At 49.0% G+C, this 12,065-nt stretch overlaps 1 protein-coding gene across 2 annotated transcripts in view; it reads right to left on the bottom strand.

The window, feature by feature from the left end:
- Positions 1–8,815, bottom strand: part of LOC119185213 (uncharacterized) — a 47,639-nt gene extending 38,824 nt beyond the window's left edge. Inside the window, exons 1-2 of one of the 2 annotated variants that reach the window (XM_037434310.2) lie at positions 8,659–8,815; positions 188–289 (exon numbers count right to left, since the gene is read on the bottom strand). In XM_037434310.2, the coding sequence (XP_037290207.1) occupies positions 188–289; positions 8,659–8,715 (159 nt within the window). In that variant the 5' untranslated portion in view covers positions 8,716–8,815. Of the gene's footprint in view, positions 1–187; positions 290–8,072; positions 8,524–8,658 lie in introns of those variants that run through there. The other variant, XM_037434309.2, reaches the window with a different exon arrangement.
- Between the last annotated feature and the right edge of the window lie 3,250 nt (positions 8,816–12,065).

Here is a 12,065-nt window from a genome sequence, read left to right on the forward strand (position 1 = left end):
AAATGCAGTGGTTAGCTGACTGTTAAATTTTCATGACATGAAATTTTGGTGATTGAGACATTGTAGGACACTTTCTCTAGAATTCGGAGAGATGGTCTAGCATGCACAAATCGTACAGCTTTTGCCCGCATAGTCTAAGCTTCTGGTCTACCTGTTGGTCCACAACGAAGAGGCCCGCCCAACTCACCCTGGCCGGCTCAGCTTTAGCCTTCTTAGCGGGGGGAACAGCTTCCCCATTGGTCTCTTCCTCCTCCTTCGAATCTGTGGCAGGCTTCTCAACTTCGGCCTTCTAAAAATTCAAGACAGAAACAGCGCTTTGTCATTAGCTGCAGCAGAAGGCCACCCTCTTTTGCCAAAACTACAATCATTTCACTTATAAGGCAAACTAGAATGAGCACGGCTGCAAGCCTCTCAACGACAAAATTCAGCAAAAAAAAAAGATAAATCGCTAGGATAATTCAATAAAGAGGAAATGTACAGCATGTATTATCAATTACCCCAGCTTGTTCAGCTTTCGCGAGATCATTTTACCGACTCTGATATTCCTTTCAGACAGCGTAAAAGGATAAAAAAAATTAAGCTTTACAAGACAAAATTACAACGCTATCATGTGGCAGGCTGTAATACGGGGCTATGAAGTAATTTGCTCCCCCCCCCCCTGAGTTCTTTAATTGTGTACCTAAATATTTGCACACGTATGTTTGTATACTGCAGCCATCCATATGCTATCGGTGACCAATATTTGAACTTGTGTGTGTTCTCTAGATTAGTGAATGACACCTTAGTAACCTGCCATGAAGGGCAGCAGTGAAATTTTGGAAGTGTGATTAGCAAAGCACCGTTGAGACAAAGCACATATTTGAACTATCGCAGGTAGAAATACATAAAGATAAAAAATGTTAGGTCTATAAAGAAGAAAACTCATCGTTGGCAAGCAACATCGCCACCGCTTGGGTACTGGGCTTTTCTCGCTCGGCTCGTGCTGATCATCGCCGGCATCTGCTTGAGCGTTGCTCCGCCCCGATCGTGTTTTCATCGTAGGGCCACCGTCGCAACAGTCGCCAATAAACCCCTTTTCAATTGGTGGAGGGTGCTGACATTCCCCGTTGCCTGAACCTGGGTGCTGCCATTCGCCGTCGCCTAAACCTGGAGCTGCGCAACCGAACGCTACCTCCCATCATGGCCACTAACAACGCGCAACCTGTCTCTTTCACTCCATCCCCCAGCAACCCCGGCGTTCTTCGTTTGCGAGAGCCCAAGGTCTTTAGCGGAGCTGACGAGACCGACGTGGAAGACTGGTTCGCTAACTACGAACTGGTGATGCGAACAAGTTGACTAATGTCATCTTTCACCTCACTGACGTGGCTGAAGTGTGGTATAACAACCACAAAAACGACATTACGACGTGGTCTATCTTCAAAACGTCGTTTGCTGACATTTTCGACCGACCCACTGTCCGCAAGTCCAGCGCCGAACAACGCTTGCGGACTCGCACACAGAAGCCAACGGAATCTTTCACCAGCTACGTCGTAGACATTATTGGTCTTTGCAACCGTGTGTACACCGCCATACCCGAGTCGGAGAAGATTCAACACATCCTCAAAGGGATAAATGACGGCACATTTCAGATGCTCCTGGCACGCAATCCTGCCACCGTTGTGGAACTTGTGACTTTATGTCAAAGTTTCGATGAGTTGAGGAAGCAGCATGCCCTACTCGGCCATTTTCCTCACATGCCGACTCACTATCCAGTCTTACTTCTGTTCCTGATTACACACCAAACCTGCAAGAGATTAAAGACTGTGCATGAAGAAGTAGCTCAGCAGCTGTCGATTCCCTTCACGCAGCAGCCGCCATCCTCTCGTTTGCCCTCACCAATCCGCGACGTTGTTGCCGAAGAGGTAGCTCAGGCTGTTCCCGTCGCTGCTGTGGCCATGCCTGTTCCCCATGCGCCGGCTATGCAACCCATGGCCTCGCCTCTCACTTATGCCCAGGTGGTGCGCAGCAGACCCCGCCAGCAGCATTTGCCCCCCATGTCTGCACTTGCTCCCCACTCTACCCCTCTTTCGACACCTTGGGCTGCACCGCGAGTCAGCAATTCCTGGCGCACTGCTGACAAGCGACCGATCCCCTACGCCTGCGGTACTCCAGGACACGTGGCACAATATTGTCGTCGACACTTTCAATCGCAACACAACGCTACTTGGCCGTTACTATATGACCCGCAGCCCACGCACCTACCTGCTCCCTATGCCTCACCGCAGTATGGCTACACTAACCTTCCCAAGTCTCAGTCACCCCAGCCCTCTCTCTGACTCACTCTCCCCGCTCGCCGTCTCCTCGCAGGCGATCTCTGTCCCCAATGCGTCCCCGACCCGCTTTCTCCAACCGGGAAAACTGAACGCCGCAGTTCCAGAAGCAAGAACTGTGCCGTCGTCGAAATGCCCAAGCCCTCGCACTTCACCTGCTAACGTCGTCGCCATATCTGTCGATGGTGTTTCTACCTTTGCCCTCATCGACACAGGTGCTGCCGTTTCTGTTATAGCCGCCCAGCTCTGCCGCTCCCTACGCAAAGTGACCACGCCGCTCTCTGGACTACCGCTTCGTACGGCTAGCGCACAACCAGTTCGACCTCTCGGCATCTCTGCCGCTCCCTACGCAAAGTGACCACGCCGCTCTCTGGACTACCGCTTCGTACGGCTAGCGCACAACCAGTTCGACCTCTCGGCATCTGTACAGCCCGCATATTCATCCAAGGCTCTATGTACGTTGTCGAGTTCATCGTCGTTTCGGTGTGCTCGCATGACGTTATCCTCCGGTGGGACTTCCTGTCACATCATCATGCCGTCATCGACTGCGCACGCGCTTAAGTTCAATTTTCGCACCTGTCTGACGAACCTTTGCACAAAACTCTTGAAAGATCCCCAAAACTCGTCGTGCGTGAAAACACTGAAATTCCGCCAGCCTCTCTTGCCGTTGTCCCTGTTTGCTACAACGACCATAAAGATGCTACAGTAATGTTTACACTTTCCGAGATTTTCATGAGCCGCAGAGCAGTTTCCTTGCCTTTCGCTACACTTTAAGTCACTGCTGGCCGAAGCAATATTTTCGTCCACAACCCCCTTTCTGCACCGCTTAGGCTACTTGCCGGCGAATGTCTGGGTCAAGTGGAGTACCTCGATTCCTCTTTATTCCTTAACATGCCAGACGAATCGTGCAGTAGCGCCTCGACAGAACTTTATGCCCTTTCCCCACTTGAATGCTCATCGAGTGGCACCTTCTCGAGCTCCATCGCCGAAACCTTAAGTGCCCATGAATGCGCCGAGCTTCTTAATCTCCTCCAGCACTTCGCGAATTCATTCGACGTTTCTCAGCCACAATTGGGTCGGACTTCCGCAGTGCACCACTACATTGACACCGGTTCGCACCACCCATTGCATCAAAGACCGTACCGTGTCTCTGCTGCAGAACGTCACGTCATCAACGACCAGGTCGAAGAGATGCTACGCCGTCACTTTATTAAACCATCGCACAATCCTTGGGCATCTCCTGTCGTTCTAGTTCGAAAGAAGGATGGATCGATTCGATTTTGCGTCGACTACCGGCGATTAAACAAGGTGACGGGGAAAGACGTCTATCCATTACTGCGCATCGACGACGCCCTTGACAGCCTCCAAGGAGCCGAATTCTTCTCCTCCTTAGACTTACGATTTTTATACTGGCTGGTTCCTATAGCAGAAGCTGATCGCCAGAAAACTGCGTTCATTACACCAGATGGCCTGTACAAGTTTATAGTAATGCCTTTTGGGCTTTGTCATGTTCTTGCCACGTTTGAACGACTCATAGACAACACACTGCGTAGACTGAAGTGGTCTGTGTGTCTATGCTACCTCGAGGACATGGTCGTACTCTCTACCGATTTTTCTACACATCTGCTTCGGCTCCAAGTGCTTCTGACGTGTTTAACCAACGCTGGGCTCCACAACTGAACCTTAAAAAGTGACGCTTCGCCGCGCGAAAGCTGTCAATCTTAGGACAGGTCGTGTCCAAGCATGGTGTTCTACCGGACCCTGCAACACTGCGAGGAAGAGTTAGATTCCAGAAACCTACTACACTGAAAGAATTACACAGTTTCGTCGGATTATGCTCGTACTTACGGCACTTCGTTCGAAATTTTGCGTCGATCATGTCACCACTGGCCAACTTCTTACGTGGTGACGCAAACCTTTCATCCTGGTCTCCTGACTGCGACGTCGCGTTTGCCACGGTCCGTAGTCTGCTAACATCTCCTCCAATTTTTTGGCATTTCGATCAAACAACTGCAACGGACGTTCACACAGACACTAGCGGGGTTAGTCTTGGCGCTGTCCTCGCCCAAGGCAAGCCGGGCTACTCCAAATACGTCGTCGCTTACGCGAGTCGCACGCTCACTAAAGCTGAGGCCAATTACAGCGTCACTGAAAAGGAGTACTTAGCTCTAGTGTGAGCGCTTTGCAAGATCCTCCCTTATTTGTACGCTCGCCCATTCGACCTGGTAACGGACCACCATGCACTTTGTTGGCTCGCCACATTGAAAGATCCTTCTGGCCGCCTAGCTCAGTGGGCACTGCAAATCCAGGAGTACGACATTCGCGTCATCTATCGTAGCGGACGCAAACATTCTGACACCGACGACCTGTCCCGTTCCCCTTTACCTCCCGACCCGGTCCGCAGCACCACTGATACCAACTCCGTCGCATCTCTCAACCTCGACTCCTTTGCCAGTGAACAACACAAGGACTCGTGGATCGCTTCCCTTTTTGACTGTCTCTCTGGATCGTCAACCACTGCGGTATCACGATCTCTCCGACGTCTAGCTGCTCATTTCGCCATTCGTGATTAGCTGCTACACTGGCGCAACTACGCCCCTGAAGGTTGTAAGTGGCTCTTGGTTGTCCCGCGCAGCTCGCGATCACAAATCTGCGCCTCCTTTCACGACGATCCCCAATGTGGTCATGCCGGAGTTTTCAAAACTTACAAACGCACTGGCGCGGAATGTATGATTTTGTTCGAAAATTCGTTATGGGCTGCCCTGACTGTCAACGCCGCAAATCATTGCCTTTCCACTCGTCCAATGCGCTTCAACCGCTTCCGTGCCCTGCCAAACCTTTCGATCGGATCGGAATTGATCTTTATGGCCCTCTACCGACAACATCAGATGAAAATCGGTGGATCATAGTCGCTGTGGACCATTTAACACGCTACGCTGAGACCACCACCCTTCCAAGTGCCACTGTGCGGGATGTAGCATCCTTCGTCCTTCATCGCTTCATACTACAACATGGTGCACCTCAAGAGCTACTAAGTGACCGAGGTCGAGCCTTCCTATCAGAAGTCCTCACGTCTCTGCTTTCTGAATGCCATGTTGTTCGTCGCAAGACCTTGGCATACCACCCGCAGTCTCGGAGAGATTTAACCGCACCCTTGGCGATATGCTCGCGATGTATGTGACATCCGATCATACTAACTGGGATCGCATTCTTCCATTCATCACGTTCGCATACAACACCACGGCACAGTCTACCAATGGATTTTCACCTTTCTTCTTTATGGACGCGAACCATCCCACACCATAGACACTCTCCTTCCATAACGTCCTGACGCATCCGAATGCCCATCTGTGTCCGAAGCTGTCCGAAATGCGGAAGAGTGGCGTGAACTCGCACGCACCTTTACGTCACAAGAACAGCAGCCCCAGAAAGAAAACAACGCCGACTCTTCAGAAAGCCACAGCTATTCCCCGGGATCACTCGTATGGCTGGCTGTTCCTTACTAAACCCCCGGCCTTTCCTCAAAACTCGTTCCAAAGTACGAGGGCCCATACCGCGTTTTGGAGCAAACCTCGCCGGTGAATTTTCTCATTGAGCCACTTTCCCCATCTGACGACATGCGCCAGCATGGACGTGACATCGTCCACGTCGCCCGCCTTAAGCCATATCATAGCCCTCTGCCTCCACACTCTAAGGTCGCCAGAATGGCTCTTGTTCGGCAGGGGGAAAATTTTGAATAAGTAAACACATCGTTGGCAAGCAACATCGGCACCGCTTGGGTACTGGGCTTTTCTCGCTCGGCTCTTGCTGATCATCGCCGGCATCTACTTAACCGTTGCTCCGTCCCGATTGTGTTTTCATCATACGGCCACCGTCGCAAAAGTCGCCAATAAACCCCTTTTCAGGTCATCCTGACATAAAAAAAAATTACATGAAGACAAGTGTTGTTTAAACATTGCCTTCAGTGACAACATACTCTGAACAATTTCACAACATGACAGAGTTGTTTCGGGTAAACAATAAGAACTGGCAAGTGGCTAGCTTGTTGCAGCTTCCAGTTCCCGAAAGTTTGTTGAAGCTTTCATTTACACGAGCTTTGAAGTCTTGCATGTGAAGTGGAATAAATATTAACATGACTCCCCTTTACAGTACTCCCCAACCGTCTACAAGGTGATTTTCGATAATGCGACAATTTGTGCTAGGTAAGACAATGTAGAAAATGTTTAAATTGCATAAGCTGACGGACACATCGGTTACCTTTCTAAGCGCACTACAGTACTCTGTGTGCTCAATGATGCCAACTGTTTGAACTGTGAACGTCGGTGAACTGTGCAGTTCGCTAAAGCGAATGGAGAGCAACCCACAGTCAACAGTGACAACGTTCACTCGGCAAAGCACAGAACACTGCAACTTTCAATGTGGGGATAACACAATTTTAGGCAGCTAAACAGTGTGACACCACGGACGTTGACAGCGCAGATATAGCAACACAAGGTAGGCCACACTGCGTTCTAAGGTAACAATCAGAGTTCTAGAACATGAGTTTGTAGCATTTGCATTGGTTGAGTACATAGACCACAGGGGAGTAGCCAGAAAGGGATTCACCCCCCCCCCCCCATATTTCTGAAATGTGTATGTTTTTCATGTGTACATATACCAGCAAATAAAATTAATTAAACCCTCTTCCACAAAAATACTTCTGGCTACGTTACTGGTACACAATTTTCAAAACTTAATTTGCATATCGAAGGGGTTCACACATCAAACAAGAGCAGTGGCGACAAACGCTAATGCAAACTTTGAGGTGCCCCACTCTAAATCTGTCCAGTAAGAGCCAATTAATGACGATGTCCATTGGCATAGCCTTGATGTGGTGCAGTTGTAAATGGTCACTCAGTCTATGGCACTTCAGAAATTTGGCTCCATCTATTTCATACATATTCTGAATATTTATTAAAAACGTATCTGTCGCACACGCGCAACGGCGTACGCGTTCGAACACCGCTAGCGCTTACCGATTAAAAACTCTAGCGTGCGTTTTCGAAGCGCTCCAACCGAATCGAATTTCGCTCGCCATCTTTTTTTTTATCAATGACTTGTCTTGCCTTATACTTGAAGCAATTATCGCTTGACAGCCGTCTTAGTCTGCGATGCAGAAAATTCCATGATTGCGGAAGCACAGCGCCACCGCTTGAATGGATTGCAGCGTTAAAAACTGTTCTTCCCTTCAAGCTACTACTTCCAGCACTATCACAAACTAAGACGACGACACCGATAGCAGAGACTTTTTTTTTTTATCTGTTCGGTTGGCACGATCAGATTACAGATTCCTTTCCAGTTCCATCTTCGCGGAGCCTGGTACGCGTTTACGGCCAATTCCGAAAGCCGTACGCACCGCACTAATCCTTAATTACGCTCGTTTTTCTCTACGCTCACACCTCTAGCGCAAACGATAAACGCGACTCAGCCGCAACTACCACCTCCACGCGCAGCAAAGATGTCGGGTAGAAAGTGCGATCGCTTTTTCGTTGCGGATTCCTCGAAGGTTTTGAAACTACAGAGAATGAAAGCTATAAGGTGCCATCTCCAGCGGTATGTAGGAACGTTTCCTTCGGAACGAGAAGCGCAGCAGGCGATGCAAATGAAGCGAAATGGAACGATCGCGCGGGCATCCCTACGAAGACTGCGCGAGATGGAACGCAGTACTGTAAATGCGCGTCACCGCAGATTTCTTGCTGCTAAAAGGCAGAAAAACGAACTTACCGGAACCTTTCTGATCCTCATGACTGCACAGTAACGTGTAGTAAATTCGCGAGTGTGAGCACTGCAACGCCTTCCCGAATGCCGGTAGTTCGAAGATAAATCCAAGTAACGGCGATCCCTAAGAGCAATGGCACCGACCGGCCAGTCCTGGCGAAAGACGAAGGTGAGAAGGAACAGAAAAAAAAGCCCAGTGGGGAAAGACAGGCGCCTCGTAGTCATGACAACGCTGCACGCGCCTCATATGAGAAGCGAAAGATGGCGCTAGGATCGCATCAAACAGCCGCCGCTCCACGAATCGCCCGCCATTGTGGACGTTGTCTGAAAGACATCGGATTCGAGTCGAAATATTTCGCCGATCATACGGTGCAGTATGTTGCCGACGAAGTGCGATCACGCCCGCCCTCAAACCCGCAGACTATGCCGCAGCAAACGCCGGGATTCAACACGTGCCCCCGGCGGCGTGACCACGACGTCTCCTCTGGGACGTTCGAGAAAGACGGTCGTTGGCACGCAGTGCTAGCCTCGCCACAAAACGCCGCCGGCTGGCGACGATCAAAGATCGGCACAAGTTGGCCGCGTCGCTCACCTTGGTCTCTTGCTCAGTGCGATCTTCCATCTCGCTGTCTGGGTTGTTTTCCGACATGTTTTCGCGAACGTGTGCGTACACTGCGTCCACGGCGCTTACACCCGCACGAACCACTCACGGCGAGTTTGAAGGACAGCGTGGGTCACGTGACGGGGCAGGTCGCGACACCAGTGGTGCGCGGGGGAAGCAGGTATAAAAGCGCGCTTTTCGAATATGCCCTTCGGGGACGTTTTCTGCATTGGCAACTCGCAGGCACTCGCTGCGAACAATGGATGAACCGGCTTTCGCTGTCTACGGTACGGAGGCACGGCGCACCTGCCTTGGATGTTAACGCTGGAAGCAACCAAATGTGGCAGTGCGACCAAACAGGCCGAGGTTCGGCAGCTGTGCGCTAGGACCCGCGTGTAACCTCCCTCTCCGCCGCTCTCATGTCCACAAGTGCGATCCCGAAGCAAAAATGAAAGGATGTCGCTTTGTCGAAGCCGGTACAGGCAGACGAGTGAGCGATGGGAAAACCAGTCGTGCGATTTCCAGCTGCGTAAGCAACTGTATTGAAGAGTGGGGGCGATTCAGATAGGTATATAACATAAGGCTTAAATGAGAACTAATGGTCCGCAAACAAGCATAGTGACTTCTTGTATTTAGAGACGGTTGCAGTATCGCATCAAGAAAGTAAAAGTTCAGTCTAGGCCGAACATGAATGAGACTTTCATGAACACGCATGTCTATACCCATCGATTTGTCCAACTGTTCTGGCAACATCTAGCTATGTTATACTTGTTCGGAATATATTATAAACGCGCATTCTAGGTCCACTAGCAAGTTTGACAGCCAACTAGTTCAAGTGGGGGATTTGCATAAACCAGCCCCACGGAGGGCACAAGTCCCGAGGTGTTACGCAAAGTCAAGTCCGTGAGTGTCTGACCCCGCTTGTGTTCAGGCTAGGGGGTCAGAATACGCCAGCCTTTTGCAAGTACAAGTGTCTGCCGCACTCTTTATAGGTTTATCTTTGAACAACAGTGCCCACTCCATAGAGCCTACCCTTAAATCGGAAGGTCTTCTAGAAACGAAGTAATATAAACATGAAAGCTACTGTTGGTGCTTTTTGAAACACTGCAGGTCCACGTGTCGCGAGTGCGTTTTTATGCAGGCCTTTAATATGCAATGTAAATAAAAAGCCCCATGCCTGCGCGGAACGCGCAGCACATTCACAGTGAAGAACGCTATAAGAGCGGCCTTTCAGAGCCTTTTCTAACCACTCTTTGGGTAACTGCTACAAGCGTATTATGCTGGGTACCCACTACACCATAAATAATAATTTTTGTGTGGTAGGCCAGCATTCACTATGCTTACCTTCTTCATTCTTCGGAGAATGGTGGTATCCGCTACACACAGGCTAGGAATTTTCTGCAGCTTTTTTTTTTATGTGCAGTATAGATAACGACGATGAATAATTATGTCTGAAGTGGACCGGTATGCGCTACAGTTATTAGGTGATCAGGAACAAGATTTGTAATGGAATGGACCCACTCGCTACGCAATTCGCATTGTGTGACGCCTGGTTGTTCCTTTGGGGTTCTAAAACGCTTTATTACTCACATTAACGCGATTGCTTTCCCGACACCATGCTTGCCTAAAGCCAGTTTTTTATAAAAACGCGTTCTTAGCACGGGCGTGGTTCTTCTGGGATATTCTGCAGAAAACGCTCAAAAATTATTTACCGATTGATGCCTACGGTATCAGGTTTTTACCAGTGAACGAAGAAGACAATGGAGCACCCTATGATATTGTTATGTTGCTCGGCCTTCACAGTATTTGGGAAAAGTACATGGCAGTCTGTCATGCGAACATCAATACACTGCTCATTCGTGAATATTTCCGCCAAATGATCACGACGTTTATAGAAGACTGTAAAACTAACGACCCAAATCCAGAGTGGCTCGAACAGCTTGAGCCACTTATCCGCACAAAGGAATTCCAGTCATTATGTAACCATTCCGTTCGTTAACTCTGTATGTAATGTTTAGGCAATGTATTATTATTGTATTTTGTGCAAAAGTAAATAGTGAACAGAAAAAACTGGCGTGGTTTAGTGGTAGGATACTAGAATTACACGCAGCGGATCGGGGTTCGAATCCAGTTGCCGTCTTTAATATTATCTATTTACTGAGTTGTTTCTTTTTATATCTTGCGATACTGGTTACGGACACCGGCGGCGGCGAACAACTATACGGAGCCGCGCATTACCCATGTTTTGACCTCTCTACAGCTTTCGCTTTAAAACGGGAAACAAAGAAAAAAATAAAAACGATGTAAATGTTTTATCGTGTGGAAATCTATATATGTAAAAGTAGTGGGTAAGGTAAAGTGTAGTTATCAGAGGTCAGAGAATTTCTGGCAGCGTTTCTCAAGTTTGCTTTCAAAGAAAGAAAATTATAGAGCTCTTCTTTCAATCTTTCTGGCGCGCTGACGTCCACAAGCTGACGCACATTTTCTACCTCAGTGTCATGTACTTTCTATCAAGATGGAATACCAACATGCCCAAGCTCACGTTCTTTAAGAAAAAAAAATCGTTCTCTAGAGTGAAGCAAGCAGCTCGTCAGCTGTGAACTATATAGTAGTGTTGCCCGACTGTCACGTCGCTCGCGTGTGAATAAAAATATTAATTATCAATTGATTGCTTCACGAAATGCGCAAAAATTTCGCCAGCTTTTTTTTTCTTATGTGATGACGCGCATGAGGCAGACAACGCATTACGATCATCGGGCCCTGTTCGCTAGACACAGCGAATGAAAGCACCTGTGCAGAAAAGAGACGTGAGAATCGTCTGGGGAAGGCAGAGGGTGTTGGAGTCGGCACACCTTTTCTTCTGTGCGTATCCAACCCGTTGCGTTGTCAATTATTCTACCGTGTGCTAGTATATTGATTCCCGCCACGGTGGTCTAGTGGCTAAGGTATACTCGGCTGCTGACCCGCAGGTCGCGGGATCGGATCCCGGTGGCTGCGGCTGCATTTCCGATGGAGACAGAAATGTTGCAGGCCCGTGTGCTCAGATTTGGGTGCACGTTAAAAAACCCCATGTGGTCGAAATTTCCGGAGCCCTCCACTACGGCGTCTCTCATAATCATATCGTGGTTTTCGGACGTTAGACCCCACATATCAATCAAAAAGGTCCGCTTTTCAACTGTTACAAAACATAGAAGCCCTTCAGTTTCGTGTCATAAAAGTGTCGTGTTATGTTTCCCACTGTCACGCAGAAAGAACTATATCGGGCAAACCAGCCTGTAGCTAAATGACAGACTCCGTGAGCATTTTAACAGTTCTTAAAACACAGCAACCAGTAATCTCAACATTGCAGGAGTTGTTCGTGCACTTTCACTTGATGATTGAATTCATATGGTGGTTTG

This window comes from Rhipicephalus microplus, chromosome 3 (genome assembly GCF_043290135.1).
Source record: "Rhipicephalus microplus isolate Deutch F79 chromosome 3, USDA_Rmic, whole genome shotgun sequence".
NCBI classification, from domain to species: domain Eukaryota; kingdom Metazoa; phylum Arthropoda; class Arachnida; order Ixodida; family Ixodidae; genus Rhipicephalus; species Rhipicephalus microplus.